The 17,725-nt window shown below is 45.1% G+C and overlaps 1 protein-coding gene across 1 annotated transcript in view; it reads right to left on the bottom strand.

The window, feature by feature from the left end:
- Window positions 1–10,648, bottom strand: part of LRRFIP1 (LRR binding FLII interacting protein 1) — a 111,549-nt gene extending 100,901 nt beyond the window's left edge. The window contains exon 1 of the mRNA XM_080622057.1: window positions 10,556–10,648. Within this exon, the coding sequence (XP_080478183.1) occupies window positions 10,556–10,645 (90 nt within the window). The 5' untranslated portion in view covers window positions 10,646–10,648. The remainder of the gene's footprint in view (window positions 1–10,555) is intronic.
- Window positions 10,649–17,725: the final 7,077 nt, after the last annotated feature.

Here is a 17,725-nt window from a genome sequence, read left to right as displayed (position 1 = left end):
TCTGGCATAAGATAGAGACAGCCCTCCCCTGGTCAGGTCCTATCTGCTTGTTCCCCTTTTTCCCTAACAGCAATTCCCATCCAGTAGCTCTAACAGTTTCATCTTCACTCTCACAGTCTATTTAACACTGAAATTGTGTCAATCAATTAGTTTGGTGTCAGGAACAGCTGTATTCAAAAAATGGCAAATGACAAGAAGTGGTGAGAGAATGGGATAAACCAGCAGCAAAAGCTCAGCCCTTTAAGAATCACATTCTATTAGAGGAAATTACAATGAAAAGCCAACTCCATTATGATTTCCTACCAGCTCCCGAGGTGTACCAAGCAATCTTAGAAGTGTTACACATAAGGTTTTTATCCCTAATCACTATATGCAGAGGTCATATGCAAGATATTAGATTATTTCTTTGCATACTGTATTGATTTTATAGTAGGAAGACAAGAGGAGCAGACCTGTTATGCCAGCAGCACAGGCAGCAGACCTCAGAGCAGAAACTCCAGGTAATGCAGATCTCTATAAAAAGTTTGCTTCTGTATTAACAGGTTGAGCCCCCCTGTAAGAGCACAGCTCACTACAAACCCATTGATCTTTATGTTCTAATGCTAAATTGGTCCATTGCTTAGGCTGGTGGATTGGTTAGACAAGTTCTGGGTTACCAGATGCCTTTCTGCTAGACTGAGAATTGTGAAGTCTGACAGTATGTATTTATTCCATCAGTGATACAAAAGCATTTCACCAGCACATGGAGGAACTTTCTTAACTTGCTCTCGTTCACTAAATAATGATATTCTTTTCCCCCTGGGTAATTAGACAAGAATGTACAAATATTACAAAGAACACTGTGTAACCCTCTATAAATACAACCCTGACATTCTCTAGATAGACCAACATTATCCCTTGTATCCACTCACAAGCATACTATTTCCCAGAGCCCCTAGATTCCTCCAGAGTTCATGTAAAGGTTAGGTCGCATTACTGTTTCAATATACTCATTTCACATGGAGGCAGATTTACATTTCATATTTAACAGACAATGGAATAGCATGACCTTTGGGTGTCACCAGAAAAACGTCCCAAAAGCCCATTTCAATTCTCAACAGATGTTGATGCAACATATTTGTCAACGTAAATCTTCTTAGAGCTCAGCAACACATTCAGCAAAGGAAGAAAATCAAGACCAGCACACACACACTTCCCGTGGGAGAGGAGCATCTTAAAGAAAACAGCTCCTGGAGATGCTCCATTGCACAGCAAAGCAACAGGGGTGCAGATCATTAGAATTGAAACTTCTGTTCCAAAACCATGCCAGTGTAAGACAGAACACAAAGTTACATCACCTGCTCTCCCGGCAACTCAACTGAGTCAACTTCCAGTTTGCAAGCAGGGAGAAACAAGAAGCAATTACAAAGGTTAAAAACCAAAACCAAACGCAGTAGGCTGCTACCTTCAATAATCAGAAAAAGCAAATAGGGTTTATCGTTTCCAGGTGAAGGCTGTAGTACACTGGCACCAGTATAAACAGCCATATCCAAAAATACCTGAACCTAAGGCAACGTGTGTTTTATGAAGCTACAAGAGTCCAATAGGAGCCCGGAGCCCAAGGATTTTTCTGCATGTGAAGCACACCAAGAGCCTTTCCTTGCTCTCATGTCATCCTAGCATGTTAGCTGATAAACACTCCATAATTAGAAGACCCAAGTGGGGATGTCTGAAATCCATCTGCCATGAGGGAACAAGTTTAAAAACTTGACCCAGCTTTCAGTGTGCCACATTCTCCTGTATTTAGTTTCTGTCTATTGGAAGTGGCCGGTAAAAGCAAACAAGAGAGACAGACTCAACTAAACGTGGTTTTCAAACACGGGATTAGAGAAAGGATATATTGGGATGCAGGAAGTACTCAGAAGAGAAAGGCAAAGGAAAAAAGTACTCAATTTAAATCAGATACTGATGAAGGGAAAGGTCACAAGATATGCAAGAGCAGAGACCAAGAGGAAAGAAACATTATTCCTTTACATTCTCTGTCTGTGAAGAGCCCTGCACTCAAGGCATCTGTGGGATTGTGAGAATGGTCTGCAAAGAGTCACCAGTGGGACCACTCAGGACAGCGGCACCATCGTTTCATCTGCAGGCAATATTAAAACACAAGGCACTGGCTAACCAGCTGAACCAGTAAACACACAAACTGCTTTTGTGTAACGTGCTTCCGGTAAGCTTTTCCATTCCAGGAAAGATTAAATCAATCTGACATTAATTACACTTAAAAACTCCAAGGTAGGAAAAACCCAACTCTGAGAGCCTATTTTTGAGGAAGCCAGAAGCAGTTTGATTGTTTCTTCAACAGAAGTTTGAACACAAATTGAATAACCCCCTCTCATTCACCTAAACCTCCTGACAGCTCAAAGGAAAGAAAACTGTTGCTCTGAAACTGAAGTAGGATTTTTGTATTTCTTCACACGCCAATGATAACAAGCACTGTCCTACCTAATTACCAGGTATTAAAACCAGGAACCCAGCAGTGGTGATGCACCTGGCAATTCTGGCTTACCAAAGGCTCTGATTACTTGTACAACAACATACAATACAGAAATAAAACCCCAATATTTTCTCAAAGAGCAAAGGGGCCCACAAAGCATTGAGAAACCAGAAGGTACCCAGTGATTTTCCAAGTATAGCATCAGGATTAAGTTGCATCACACAAGAAACTCTCATCCTGCACACAAAAGCAACATACAGGAAGAGGGGAGCTGTGAAGAAGAGCAGTGACGAACTAGAGGCTTCCCCAGCACATCCGAGACTGGAACACAGCCCGGGTTTGGCACTGTAAGATCACTTTCCCAGTTTGCTGTCTCCAGCTCAACTCTTACATGCTGCAGTAGTATTAAGGTGGATAAAACAGCAGCCCATGCCAAGCTGCCAGCTCGCAGGCTGCAGGAACACAGAAAGGCAAAGCAGATGCGACTGAACAAACCCACTTCTTTCCAGATCTTACCCAATGTATTTTACTGAAAGCATATTCACAAAGCAATCAACTTTCCCGTGCCAGGTCAGAAACTTTTAATGAGCAATTAGCTCAGACACTCATTTGTGTTGGTACTGAACAGTACTGAAAATCCCTAAATTAACAAAAATTATTTCAATCTATTCAACAGAGCTTCCAAGTCAGAACTAGTCACTCAAACTTTTACACCAGACTTGTGCCCTTTAGAACTAATTATAGTCAATACCCAAAACACCCATCCTTTCTTAACCCAGAAATCACTGGTTTTGTTAAAATCTGAGAATTCTTGTGTCTAATAATAAAACCAAACATTTTTCAGAGGATTTGAAGACAGCCTCACCCCCCACACCTCATTTCAGAATTCCATGCCCTAAAGTAGCACACACTGTACCAGAAATCCACTTCCAGGAAAACACAAAAACATCGTGGGGATGAAGGACAGGATTGCAGGCTAGATGCTGAAGCACGAGTTACATCCATCTTGGGGAGATGCTGCTCCATTTAACCAAGACACACACCTTTCTGCCTGGTTTTCGCTTAGGCATACATCCATGTCCCAGAACAAGCAACCCTCAGTTTTGGAAACTGTGTTAGTCAGAGTCAGCTTGCGTCTTCCCCTCTCTCATCACCCAAAGCTCTTTGCTCATTAGGCCATAAAACTGCTCCTAGCTCTGCTCACCAGGAAATACTTCCCAAGCCTTGCCCTTCACACTGCCCTCCACACTTCATGTTGCTTAGTTCATTTTGTTTAAAGGCAGAATTAGAAACCCATCCAAATACACACAGGAAGCGTCTTTGAAGCTGAGATTTAACCAGCAACTATTCTAGATAAGGACAGTTGTCAAACTAATACAGCAGTCAAAGTTACGGCACATTCCCACCAATGTGAAAGTATTACTTGCATCCTTTTCCCTAGCCTCTGAATACACCACTTCTATATCCTCTGTTGCCTCCAAACAGCAGCAGTTTTTAAACAGCCTGACCAGAAGATCTACATTTTCATAACAGAAAATTCTGTCACATGGTCATTCACCTCCCTGAAGTCATCTATACACTGCGAGCACTGCATAGCAACTAGATCAGCTCCTCCTAGATAATTAAAACCCTGAAATTCCTACCAGTAAAGTATGACCTTATTTAGTATTTATTATGCTGCATCAAGCCTCAATTTCAACAGTTAAAGCATCTACAACCACGCTTTTGAGCGCTGCCTTATATTTCTTGGTACCTACCAGCAACACTGGCAGTTCTCCATCCTCGCCATATCTAGGTACCTGCAAATAAGCTCCAGAGCCCCAGACTACTCAATTTAAGAGATTACTCTCTGCAGTCACTAACTGCACAGAGCAGCTCTCCACCAGCAGTGATTTACCTTACAGCAGCTTACTTTTAAGACTTTAAAAGAAAAAGCCAAAACCAAAATTACAGGAAAGATGCCAGGCTGGAATCCAGCAATCACATTAAAATGAGTTGTGTTCATCTCAGTTCATCTCAGCTACTCATGGTACGACAAACACATTCATCAGAAACTGGCCAGCTCCGACTTGCAAGACCGAAGACTAAGCCTACCCACGTCAATGCTTTTTAAATATAGTTTTGCCCCCCTCTCTGTGTGCCTGGCCTGCTTTCCTAAAGAGCCTGTAACCTTCCATTCCAACACTTCAGTCAAAGCAGCCGTCCCGCCATGTTTCTGTGATGCCAATGATATCATATCCCTGTAGCCATGCACACATCTCTGATGCTTCTTGTTTATTCCCCGTTTGAGCCGAGCTCCGAATGAAGCCAACTCATTGGCTGAAATGGCTAAAATAGCTCTGCATCACTCCGAGCATTTATTATAGGCACTGGCATCTGACTGGGAGTGTTGGGATGGATCGGTGCCCCCCTTCCCCAACACATCTAGTTTAAATCTGCTTTGACCAGCCTGGTAAGTCTCCCACCAAAGCAGATGTCTGCTCATAAGAAGCCCTTAAGCACTTTCCTCATCTTTACTGTGTGATGAAAGTCCAAAGTTAGGTATTTTTCTACTACATGCAAGGCCACTTTCTCTAATAAATGCAGGCTGATGAGAAAGAGCACCAGACAACACCACAAGCACAGAAAGCTCTGTGATGGAATGACTATGTACCTTTCCTTCTCAGGAGCATCTCTAGTATTTAAAAACAAGCAAACAAACCAAGCAAACCACTACCAAAGCCACCTTACAACTATCTGAAGGAAAGCTTGGCTTACTGCAGCTCCCCTTCTCCACTCACCACCACCCTCCCTCCCTGCCATTCCAACAGGCAACTTCTCCCCCAAAAGTATCTCGATGCAAAAGAGACAACAGCTGATATTTCAGAACTGCTATTTTAGGGTTTGCTTATGAGTGCTTAGATCTAGCTTGTCAGATTTGCTGCTCCTGGCAACCTGCTGACTTGACAAGAGGGACAAATACCTTGTTTCATAAGCCTGAAGTGCTGGGTGGATTACGCTCCTTACAACCAAGGATGAAAAAAACCAAACCTGAACAGTGTTGAAAGCCTTGCATGTACACTTGAGCTCCAACTTAATTCAGTGACAGGCCTGTAAAAAAATCCTTCTAGATGAGGTAATGATTAGTATTACATCCTGCAGGCAAGCTCAGCATTTGGGTTGCAGAGAAAATGGCTGGGCTTCCCATGTTGTTAAGCCTAACAGTACTCTCTTGCTTGACTGAAATAGGAATCACAGCTCTTTAAACAGCTGCTTCCTCAGACAGCCAGAGAGCAGCTGAAGAAGACTCAGGCCAGGACACAAAACCAGGCAACTAATTGTGTGAAGTTGCAATAGGCATACCATGAGGCAGCGTGTACTGGGGATGGGCTACAATCACCAGTTAAATACACTGAGGTGGGTCTTAAGATTTTTGTCTCACTTCTTAAACCATCCAAAGCTACTCCTTCACATATTCCCTTTGAGAAGGATCGTAAGTGATGCCAATGCCATTTGTTGGATACACAGATGTAAAACATCAAGGAAAAGGAATGTTTAATGAAGAAGAGCACATCTGCTGCATCACCTCAATTTTGGAACAATTCACCATGCCCTGCTGGCAAGCATTGCCTACAAAGTCCTCCTTCCTTCCTATATTTAGGTCAGCCAGGCTGAGTCAAGCCCTCCATGAGCATCCCTTGCTTTCATAGAGTTCTATTTTAGAAGAGAGAATTACAGCCAGGCATCCTTCTTCAGATCATCTGTTCTCTTGGGCTGATACGTTTATAACACTCAAAGGGAGGAAGTAACAAAATGGAAAGAAGAAAAAAAGAAGTCAAATGCAAGCAATTGGTGCTACATAAACCAGACTCTTCCTAAGGGGCTTCTCCTGGAACATTTACCTGACTTACAAAAGGCTTCATGCATCTCAAATGCCAAAAGCTGCTCAAAAAAGTTTTCCCGCTATACTAACAAGGCACAGAGACCTTCACACAGACATTGCCTACTACATCCTTAGGGAATACACTGCTGTAACCACTCTGATTTGCATAACAGTTCAATGAAAGTTTGCATGGCCTGCATTCCCATATATAAATATCTATTCTGCTTGATTTAGCTTTGACTTTTAGCAAACTCTTTCCATCTTGGTTTACACAAGTCACCCAAATTGTTGTACAAGCCAGAGAATTCTCTCCCAAACTATCCACTCAATTCAAAAGCCAGGCCTTTAGATTCCATATATGATGATCGTAGCATCTCTTCACCAGTTCCGAAAGTCCACTTTAGACTTCTGAAGATACTTCGTGTCTCCTTACTGCACCCAGTAAAGCTGGCTGGCTGGTTTCACCTACATTTTGAGCTATTTCTCATCACCTACACTTTCTGCCCCTTCACAGGAGTGTAACATCCCCATTTCTGCACCACTAAGAATGCAAGTCAATGCACAAACTGAAAGCTTCAGTGAAACAATCAAATAGTCCATAAACTGATCCTGCCAGCTATTTAAAAAGATAGTAATTATGTAAGTATGTAGAGGACAGTTCTTGAAACTTAGACACACAGTGTAGAAAAAGTGAAGAAGCAACCTTCATAACTTTATTTTTACTGTCACAGAAAGTAATGGTATGCTGCTGGAGTTACTAACTTCAAATTACTTAGTAGCTAAAAAGAGTTCTGGATGAAAAAGAGAAGATTTCTAGCACCGACATGGTACAAAGCAGGAATTTTTTTCAGAGCTGTGTGACAGGTCTGTTCGCAAAACCTGAGCAAAACAAGGTGCAAATGACTTAAAGCTCCTCCAGCTCCAACCTCTGCCACAGGCAGGGACCCCTTCCACTGGAGCAGCTTGCTCCAAGCCCCTGTGTCCAACCTGGCCTTGAACACTGCCAGGGATGGGGCAGCCACAGCTTCTCTGGGCACCCTGGGCCAGCGCCTCAGCACCCTCATAGGGAACAATTTCTCCAGCCCTCGCAGCATCTCCTTGGCCTCCTCTGGACTCACTCGAGCAGTAACACTGAACTATTACTGTAGGGAGGAAAGAGCGTAGTGGAAAATTTGGGGGAGAGGGGGAGAAATATTCCGTTATAAACAGCATCTCAAGGTACCATAACAAAACCATCTAACCGAAGCGGGAAGTCAGTCCCTGTAAGGTTCAGCAGCCCAGGACTCTGCCTTCCTAAACCACACATACGCCAGCCTAAGAGGACAAGATTGCTGGCACAGACCTCTAGAAGTATCAAACTGCTAGATTTTGCTAACACTTCTGGCATGTATTCACAGAGGGAACAAAATAGCCCAAAAGTTTTCATTGACCTAAACACAGAATAACCTACTGGCGTCAACAGGAGTCTGAAAGCAGAGAAGCCAATCATTGATTAATGTCACTCTCATCTGTAAGAGCTGACACATAAATAAACGACCTCACCAATGTACATACATTGCAAATTAGGTGTGCATACAGCAAATCCTGAGAGGAATCATCTGTGCCCACTACGAACATGACATTCTGAGTCTGTATGTTAACTATATTGACTTATTTGCATCAGTTTAATTACCACGAGAGTCAGAAACTCACCAGCCAGATTTAGTGGTCTGATACTGACCTGATGGGCAAGGTGATTTACAGTAACTGTACTTTCTGCTCTAAACATGTCTAGACAAGATGATAAACTACTTGCAGCTGATCTAGTTCAGAAATTGCCTCAAACATTAAAACTTACTACTACTGATCAACACCACTAACACTGCTACTAAACCCCAACACTACAATAAGCTTCACTTTCACAATTTCCTTCTGCTTGCTTAGTTACTTCCTCTCAAGACTGTTCTTGCATCCCGTGGGAGTAACGACTGCCTTCTTCACTGTGTAAGGCTCTCTTCTGGTCTATGCAAGACTGCACATACAGAGCCAGACATCCTGGTTACAGAACCACGTAGTACAGCAAGAACTGCTGATTTTGAGGGATATTCTGAAAATTACAAAATAACACTCTAAGCGTCAAAGCAGCACAATCCCTTTGGAGGAAAAACAAAAGGACAGAAGATGCACGCATTCCAACATGCTCCCAGAGACCTCAAGGTAAAAGTACTTCTCTGAATAAAGGTTCAGATGCTCTTTTAGGCTCCCATCTAAACACAGCAAAATGAGACTTTGGACTCTACTAATAACTTGCAAGCATCTGTGGCTTTGGATAACAAAGGAAGACCAAAGAAAAGAGTGAAAACCTACACACAAACACAGCACATCTACGGCTCAGCTTTGCCTAAACATCAACAAGAGACAAAATGTCAGTAATCACTGTACCCTTCTTACCATGAAGACTCCCAGCACCCTAATTAAGAGGAGACAAAAGGCTTGCTTTACATTTTTAAGAGTCCTAAAGATCACGGGGAAGGATTCATCTTGAACCCTTTGTGTGGAGAATGGGCAGTTAAACAACAAAACTATGAGTGCTTAAAACCCAAGACAGAGTAATGCAGGGAGTTAAAACAATATGGGAAAACGCTGAACCTTGAACTTAGCAGTTCAGAGTTTTATCACTCGAGGGAAAAGATAAAAGACAGGATTGTGTTGGGATTTTGACCAAATGGAGTTGTTCTTTAAACAGTCCCCAGAAGAAAAAAAATCACACCCACCCACAAAAGAAACCAAAAAAACCCACAAACCCAAATCAACACAATATTTGGAGCCTGGAACCACTGCTCAATACAGTGAAAAGCAGTATAACAGCTAAAGAAAGGTGAAAGTAGGAGAGAAATGTGACACAGAGAAGGACAGTTTAGGCCTCATTACGATTGATGCTTTCTTTTATCAAATGGCAGCACAGCCAGGACACAGGTGTGGAATTTAAACCCCCATCCCAAAGCAATTCCTAGGGTGTTATCATGACTCAAACTCTAACAGACAGCACAATCACTTTATACTTGCTATTTTATGTCCAGGACACAAGACATTCTTGTCCTCCGACCTCAACCTCCATCCCTGCCACAGCAGTTTGATTTGTGGAAACACTATCCAAATCACTCACATTAGCCTATTGTGTGTATTGCAAAGAAGCTACAAACCCCTTCAAAATGGTACACAAGAACAGTAAAGGCTTCCCATCTCAAGGCTGCCACTGCTGATGCATATGAGGTGCATGGTGTTACAGCTAACTCAATCTAACAGCCAGTTGCCACCAAAAATAAGCTGCACATTTGCATCATCTGATCCTGCTGCAAACGTGATTCAGGAAAGGAAACCAAGACTCAAATCTCTTCTAGAAGAGCAATTAATCTTGTAACCCATCTGGGGGTCAGACCAACACAAGGCAGGGATGAGACACACATAACACACGTAACCCATGCTAGGGGTAGATGATGGCCACCTCCAGCAGTAGCCAACATCGGCTGCTTATCCTGATCTAAGGTTGGGATTTCCCATCTGCCCCATCGGAAGACTGGGAAAAAGGATGCAGAACGACCTGTGTCACATTCAGTAAACATAAAAACCAAATTCATGTCACCCTGGTCGCCACTGAACCGGTGCAACGGTACCCAAGAGTAAGGAGGTATAAAGGAAACAGGTATCAGCTGGTTTTAACTGTTTAAAGTCAAATCAAGCACAATGCAGTGTCTACTGAGCAGCAAGCCTAAGTCCTTAAATACAGACATAAGCCAGTTTCCGAGTTGGACTGTACGCTTGCACATGCATCTAGCATCATCTCGCAATCTTCTGCTTTCCGCTTTCTCGTGTATCTGCATCCATAGAAACCGGCGTGGCCTATTTCCCGCTTCCCAGTCACTAACACCCACCCCGGCGGCAGCACACCATTCATTTCCCCAGCACAGAGGGGCTGGAGCAGCGGTTTCTGACCGGGCTGGCGCGGTACCCTCCCGGGTGAGCACTTCAAGCATCTCAGACTTCAAAAGCGCCCGGGAATGACAGAAGGGACCGTCACCGCCGAGGCGAACGCGAGTCCCATGCTGCGGTTCATGGAGCTGCCCTTGAACCGCCGTTAGTGCCCGCTGCCCGGGGGCGCGTGCGCGGCGGTACGAGGGACCCCACGAGAGGGAGGAAGAGGGAGAAAGGAGAACGGGGGGCGGCCACATCCCGCTCCTCACCTCGCGGGCGATCTGGTTGAGCGCATCGTCCTCCGCCGTCAGGCGCTCCCGGTTCGGCAGCCGCTTCCGCCCGGCTCCCTGCGTCCCCATGGCCGCTCCCCTCCGCTGCCTCCGCCGCTTCTGCCGCCCGCCGGCGCCGCGAGCAGCGCGGCCGCCACCGCCCCCCGACAAGCGCATGCGCGTTGGCCCCCCGCCACGAGGGGCCGGGCCGGCCGCCGCCGCGCCCATCGCCCGCCTCCCCACTAGCGAGATGCGGCAGCGGGGCCCCCCGCGCCCCTCGCATCGCGGCCTCCGCAGTGGCTCCCTCGGCCGCAGGCAGCGCCGCTGGACCCCGCGCCCCTGGCCCGCACGGCCCCGTCCCGGTGACTGCCCTCCGGGGCTGCTTGTCCGCCTGCTCCTGTTAAGTGAGCGTGATTCATTCTGGTGTCCAATACATCAGTGCTTAAGGAATTCACATGGGCAAGCAGCGTGTATACTCTGGGATCCCTGTCACAGCCCTCGTACCTCAATGTTCACAGTAATTCCTTAGATACTGTTAAGTCTCTCAAGCTCAGGGCATTAATCACGTTACACGGATATGTGGCAGAAAAAAAGCCTGCAAAACACACCCAGCCCTCCCGGACAAAGACCCACCTGCTGCATTTAGTCCTTGTGACTCACTTTTAAACTTCAAACTTGATGAAGGTGAAAGGCAGCGCTTGCCTGCTCTGGTCAGCCCGATTGACGTTTAACCTGGTGGTTTTCACAAACAACAACTGAGATTTGGGTCATCATCAAGTTCAAAACTGTGTCAAGCAGTTCAAATATATCATCCTTTCCCATGAGGGCATGTATCAGCATAAAACAAGCAGCGGCTGTATTAGGAGAAGAAAACCCCTAGTTTTTATCATGCATGGGAATGCTGTGGTCCGAACTTTGCAAGAGGCCCTGCAGACCTTTGAGGTGCAGCCATTGACTTCAGAGCAGATGCGTGATTGAGAGCTCCTAACAAAGCCCTCCCAATCAGCCACCCCGCGAGGCACATCCCCCCTCCTCATCCTTGGGACCTGCAGACTGAACAGCAATCCCTAACTTTTGATTGTTTTCTCCTGTTTAACATCGCTCGAAGGGGAGAACCCAAAGCCCACGTTCTCCCCCAGCCTGCCATCTCTCCAGCTCTAGTTCAGTATCTGCCACCTTCTTAGAGCAGCCAAACACTATCTTTTTCTTTACATCAGATAGCATATGGGCTGTGTGTGCACTTACCACTCACGTTACACTTGTCTGGGGAGCCATGGTTCTTCTGGTATTGCACTGACATTGCTTCTCATGCCTGGGACTATTCATCTGTACAAGAAACGAATGGTTATTTTGTAAGCAGAAGCAGATAGGGGAGTTCTCCGCCTAAACTGGGCATCAAAAACATGGTGTCATAGCCTGAGATTTGGCAGCAAGCTTACTCTGACCCCACACAAGTGGAAAAAAAAGCAGCACCTGCTCTGCGAGGCAGTGCAGAGGCCCTAAATGTGAGCCTTGCTGTGCCCAGCTTTCCTAGATATCCCACAGGCTTCCCTTGGTCAGCCACTCCAGCCAACCTCACCTCCTCAAGACCTGGCTTAGCACTGGCTCCCTTGCAGGCTCTACATGTTCCCTGAGCCTTTATCCTTGCATTGGCCCCTGCCCTCTGAGGAATTCTGGCTGAAGAGGTGGTGCAGTGCCTTATTTTTAGGTCCGTGTTACCCAAGGGTTTCAGCCACCTGTGCAGCTGCATCACTGCATCCATGCAAGGGATTTCCAGTCCAGTGGTGCAGTAGAAGTGCATCAGTGTTACCTGCCCTGCTGAAAGCCTTACAGAGGCTTGGCCTTAGAGCAAAACTCAGGCTTGGATTAGACAGGTTTATGTCTGAAAAACATAGGAAGGGGGAAGGAAAAGAGAGGGAAAGTGAGAGGGGAGGGAAGAGGAAGGAGGGAAGGAGGCAGGCGGGAGGGAAATAAAAATAAAGCCAGGAGACTGGAAGAGAAGAAACTGCCAGGGGAGTGCAGTCATATGTCAAATCACACATTGAACGTGTGCTGCAGTGTAAGAAACCCTTCTTTATTCTTGCACTTCAAACACATAGAGGTGGGTTTTTTTTTTCTTTTTAGTCATCTTGTTATAAAAATACTATACCTACAGAGTTTGTCCAAATAAGTGTGAAATAATGTTTCAGACGCATTCATTTTGACCGCACTATGAAGTGGAGTGACTGCAGATAAAAACAAAACACTTGAAATGTACATTTCTTATTTTAAGAGACGACATGAAGTCAAGGCTTGTTTTGTCTGAGAGTCATAACTGTGATTAATGATACTTGGACAAGACTGAGTATCCCATGCCGGTTTTAAAGGGCTTTAAGTGCGTAACATGCACCTCATTCTCCAGTATCCGGTGTGCAAGGAGGCTGTTTCATGCAGAGCATACCCTGAAGATGCAGTTTTCCCTCTGTGCTGCTTTTAAACCAACCCATCTCTAAAACCTCACCCTTGAGAATCAGAACAAGCAATCAGCTGTTAGAACTGCTGCTGCTGCACTCAACAGGCCACTTCTACATAATAAAATGGATGGGTTTATATGCTGTGGAGCAAAATATAATTACATCTCTATTAGCAGCAAGCCCAGTAGCTAGCTGACTGTGTCAAAAGAAACACAAGGGCACCTCTCTGCTCCACCACGAGATCACAGCCCCTGCTAAACCATAAATGAAGTTTGACAGCTTTAACAAGATGTCCATTAGTCCAAGGTGAGTGGATCACTTAAATACCTTGGAAAACCTACGCTTAGGAGGCCCGTATTTCATATTACCAAGGTAGGTGAAACAAGCAGGGCTCCATTAGCACTGTAACATTTTGCAAACATAACAGCAGTGATATCCAGCAGGGTCTGTGGACTTACTAAGGGAAGAAAATTACATCACAGACAAGTATGTGCTGGCACTGAAATACTGCCTAAAAACACACCAGTGCAACTAAAGGGCTTCCACTTTATTAGACCTCCTCAAGAGCCCAAGATGATCCTCTTCAGGTGATCAGGCCTCCCAGGAAAAGTGCTCAGATGTTGCTGCTGCATCTGACTGGTGTCAAGACAGGGCTCAGGGGACTGGTAGTGCCCATGCAGACTTTGTCCAGATAAGAGTCTTCACTGTTGCTTCATCTCTTCAAGTCAGTAGAGTCTCTATTTGCATTAGTGGAGCACTGGGATGCTGGGAACCATGCTTAGCTTTGTGGTGTCTAGCGTGGGGCTTCCAGTCACGTAGCAACTCATTACAGCAAAGCTGGTAGCTCTCTTCCAGAAAGCTCAGAAAAGAGATTCCTGAGCTTGGGTTGACCAAGGAGAATGCAGTCCATAAAGAGATGGGCTTCCAAGCCCAGCTTTAGGAGGACAGGGGAAAAAAAATACCCCACAACAGCAGCAGCAGATTATCTTATTCCCTGTTTACCAGCAGCGACTTACTTGCTATATGAAAGTAAGTGTGTTTTTTTTCCTGAACAGGGCTTATTTGTTGTCTTCATCTTGTGAAAATCCCTCAATGACTTGCTGGCCTCATCCAGTCACCTTGGCATATCCTGAGAGATAGTTTTTCATCTGTAAATTTCTTACAGGTCACTGAAGACACCATTTTGGGGATCTTGAGGTCTCAGAATTGGATCCCTTTCAAGGCTGAAGAAGATTCTTCCTTTGGAGGCAGTTTTTTGAAGGTTAACTTTGGGGTTGATTTCATTTAGCATTTTCTTTAGCACCCTAATGAAATATGCTGATGAAACAGCATCACAAATAGAAGATACTAAAGTTACACAAGAATGCAAAGAGTTTAAGGACATGAGAAACAAGTGGAATGAAACCAAGCAGACAACAAATACCATGACAAGGGCTAAATTCATAATCTCATCAGCTGTAAATGGGGGAAGAGAAGGAAGTTCTGGGGTCATAAACTGCTCACAGGCTAGTTGTGTGCCACCATCACAACACAAACACCAAAGAATACACTTAACGTTAGAGCACCTCAGGTAAGGGTCTACCAGTGCAAGTATTTATGCCATTGCACAACTGTCCACAAGAATTTATCCAAAATGGTGCCTGCAAATCTGCTTTTCCATGTTAAGAACTCAAACTTGCATAGCTGTAGAAGGAAAAACTCCAAGGATAATCAGCAGGAGGGCCTTTCCTGAGATGAGAAGGGGTTGCCTTGTCTAACCAAAGGCAGAGCAACTGCATCTCTTTTCTATAAACTGCTTTGGAGTAAAGGGGTGGGGATGATGCTATGTAAAGCTTAGAGCCAAGTTAGAGCAAAAGCATACAGCTAAATAGGTTGTATATAATTGTAGTCTGGAAATCAGAAGTTTCTTGCCAAAGTTCTGGACATGCATCCAAAAGCAATTTTTGGGTAGCCAGGGTCAAGTACGTTAAGTCTGTGGTAAGCACTGTACTGAGAGTCTGTCTGCCTTAAAGAGCACTAGCCCAAATACCACGGGCTCTCAGCCCTGCCATTAAATCTGGGACGCGAATATCCATCACACGGCTGACACTGCAACAACCCCAGGGAGATTGTTCTGGTCTCATTGATGCTCCTGTTTCAAGGACATAAGGCTTCACCCAGACCAAGACATGCAAGCTCTCTGTTCCTGTGCCAGGCAGGCAAGTTACCTGCAGTTTGCAAATTGTCGCTGAGCTGACTGAAAACTTCCCATCTCGGCATATAGATGGGAACTCACTCAAGGTAACCTCTGTGGAACTAATCTAATTAGCAGCAGACATGCCACAGCTCAGAGTGTTTCAGTGCAAAGCAAAGCAAAGCCAGCTCCACAGCAGCTGTAGTTGCAGGGAGCCAAACCTATCCTAGGCTGTGAAGAACACAGCCTGTTATGGTTTGCTGTTTGCTATCTGCACTCCTACCTGCTGTTCCCAGCCTGCCACAGCAAGCTGCAAAATCTGGTTGTTTTTCCTCCTTTGGCCTCCCCTCTTACCATGTAAAAAAGTTAAGTTTTAAGAGAGCTCCAGATTATTTTCAGAAGAAAATACATCATACGTTTCTTCCACCTAGCATAAAACCACTCCTTGTTTCCTACCTCAAGTTCTATGGGGATAAAACCCATTCCAGACTGTGGGACACTTGGGCATTGTGATGACAAGACCTGCATGCCCCCTGCCTTTTCTTCCCAGAGCCTGGGTGGAATGCAGGCAAGACATCAATATACATATTTAATTTGGAAATACAGCCTCTACATCTGTCCAAACCTGTAGTCTGAACTACTTGGTCCTTCAGCCAGATGAAATTAGGATGGCTTCGGCAGAAACAATGCATTACATCAGCTGGAGCAGCTGAGGAACTGGCTGTGCATCACTTTGGGATTAATGTATCAAAGCATTCCTCCTGCCATTGTGCTGGTGACAGCGTGGAGACACGAGAGCGAGCAATCACGTGGCCTTGCTACAAGGGCTCGATGCTGCTTATTTTCCCTGTGGTTTTTCTGCTCCGTGCTGTGTGGCCTCTTCCACTCACATTCCAAATGTTGCAGAGTTAAACTGAGACACATTTTCCAGTCAGGCCCTCCAGGTTTTCTTAAACTCCAGTTGTTTTGGACTGCAGTAAAACGTAGACACAACACATGGTCTAAACCCAACCAATTGTTTGTAGCAGACCAAGTGCTTGTCCTAATTAGTCATACTTTTCCATAAAATGGCATATGAACATCATTTTGGAAAAGCTTATGTGAAACCACATCACAGTTTAACTCCCTCAGCTGGAGTGGAAGAAGGGAAAGGAGGTGTTGTTTGTTGTCCCTGTGGAAATCCATCCAGATTCATCCAAAGTGCAAATCAGAGGCAAAACATTCCTTTTCTCAAGCACAGCAAAACTTAGCTATGCTCTGCTTCCAGCCATCTTTCATGCTTGTCAGGGGAGAGATATTTTCCACTCGCCTATTTTATAGCAAAATGAAAAATTGCCACATCTCTCCTCAGGGAAGAGTTCCAACCACTTCACATCAGATGGAAGAGCACCTGTGTCTGATGTCTCATAGTTCTGCATTATGAGCTGAAGCTGTGCATTGCTACCCCATCCCCTACACCTCTCTGATCACACACCTACACAAAACAGCAGCAAACCCCGGGTATCAGCTAACGCTTCCTGGCTCACCTAAAACAAGCCCTGCTGGTGCTAAAGGATTTCAGATTCCAGCTGTGATAATCACTTACAGGGCAGGAAGGGAGGTCATGATCGTTTCCTAAAACAAAGAAGTTTGCCTAAACCAGGAAGTGAAAGAAGATAACAATAACAAAACTTCAGACGAAATGAGGCAAAACACTTCGGATGTTACAGTGTGTTAGCATTGGTACATCTGATTTTAAGTCATAACACATTTTGGCATCCCCAGCATTCCTGTTTTTCCATGACAGTGACTGATGGATGGCATGTGGGACTGAGTCATCTGCCTAGCATACTGTCCCTGCCTTCTGCCTGGCTGCGCACCCCCAAGCCAAGCCATCCCTTAGTTACTGCAGCCCATCCCAGCCCTGCAGCAGTTGCCATGCTCTGTGATTTCCCTGTAGGCTTTCCCGCAGCATTGATTATTACAGCACTGAAACCCTTTGTGTCCTTCCCCGTAAGAAGGTGAAGGAATTAGCTCCTCTGTTCTCCATCAACGAAGAGCCAAAACAGTCAGTCAAATACTGTCAAATTCTCCAGTGTTTGGTTTTCCTCCAACTGTAGAAGCAAAAGGGATAATTCCCACACACACACAGTGAATTGCCACAGAACCCTTCAGTTTCAGCTTCATGTAAAAATAAGTGGATGAATAGGTACAGCATGGAGTATCCAAAACTGGACAGAGAGAAAAATGTGTGCTTGCATCTAGAACCACCAACTTCCATAGCCACTGAATGGCTTGTCAAGGACTAGGCTGGAAACCAATGCCAGAGGCAGAAACAGAATGGTCTCAACCACAAATCTCTTCTTTTCCCTACTTTAGCCTTCCGCCTTTCCTAACTGTGCACTTCCCTAAGGACAGCTACTCAGTATATTGCTGCTCATTTCAGGGGTTCCAGCCTTAAGCCAGGGATTGTCAGGCGCTGCCTTTGTTGCCCAACCTAATTTCTGCAGAAGTTTTCATCCTCCTTGACCTTGTAGCTGTGGTGGCAGAGAGGAAAGGCAGGAA

The sequence above is a fragment of the Psittacula echo genome (genome assembly GCF_963264785.1).
Source record: "Psittacula echo genome assembly, chromosome: 6".
NCBI lineage: Eukaryota > Metazoa > Chordata > Aves > Psittaciformes > Psittacidae > Psittacula > Psittacula echo.
The sequence above is the reverse complement of the archived record's forward strand: the minus strand, read 5'-3'. Positions and strand labels throughout refer to the sequence as shown.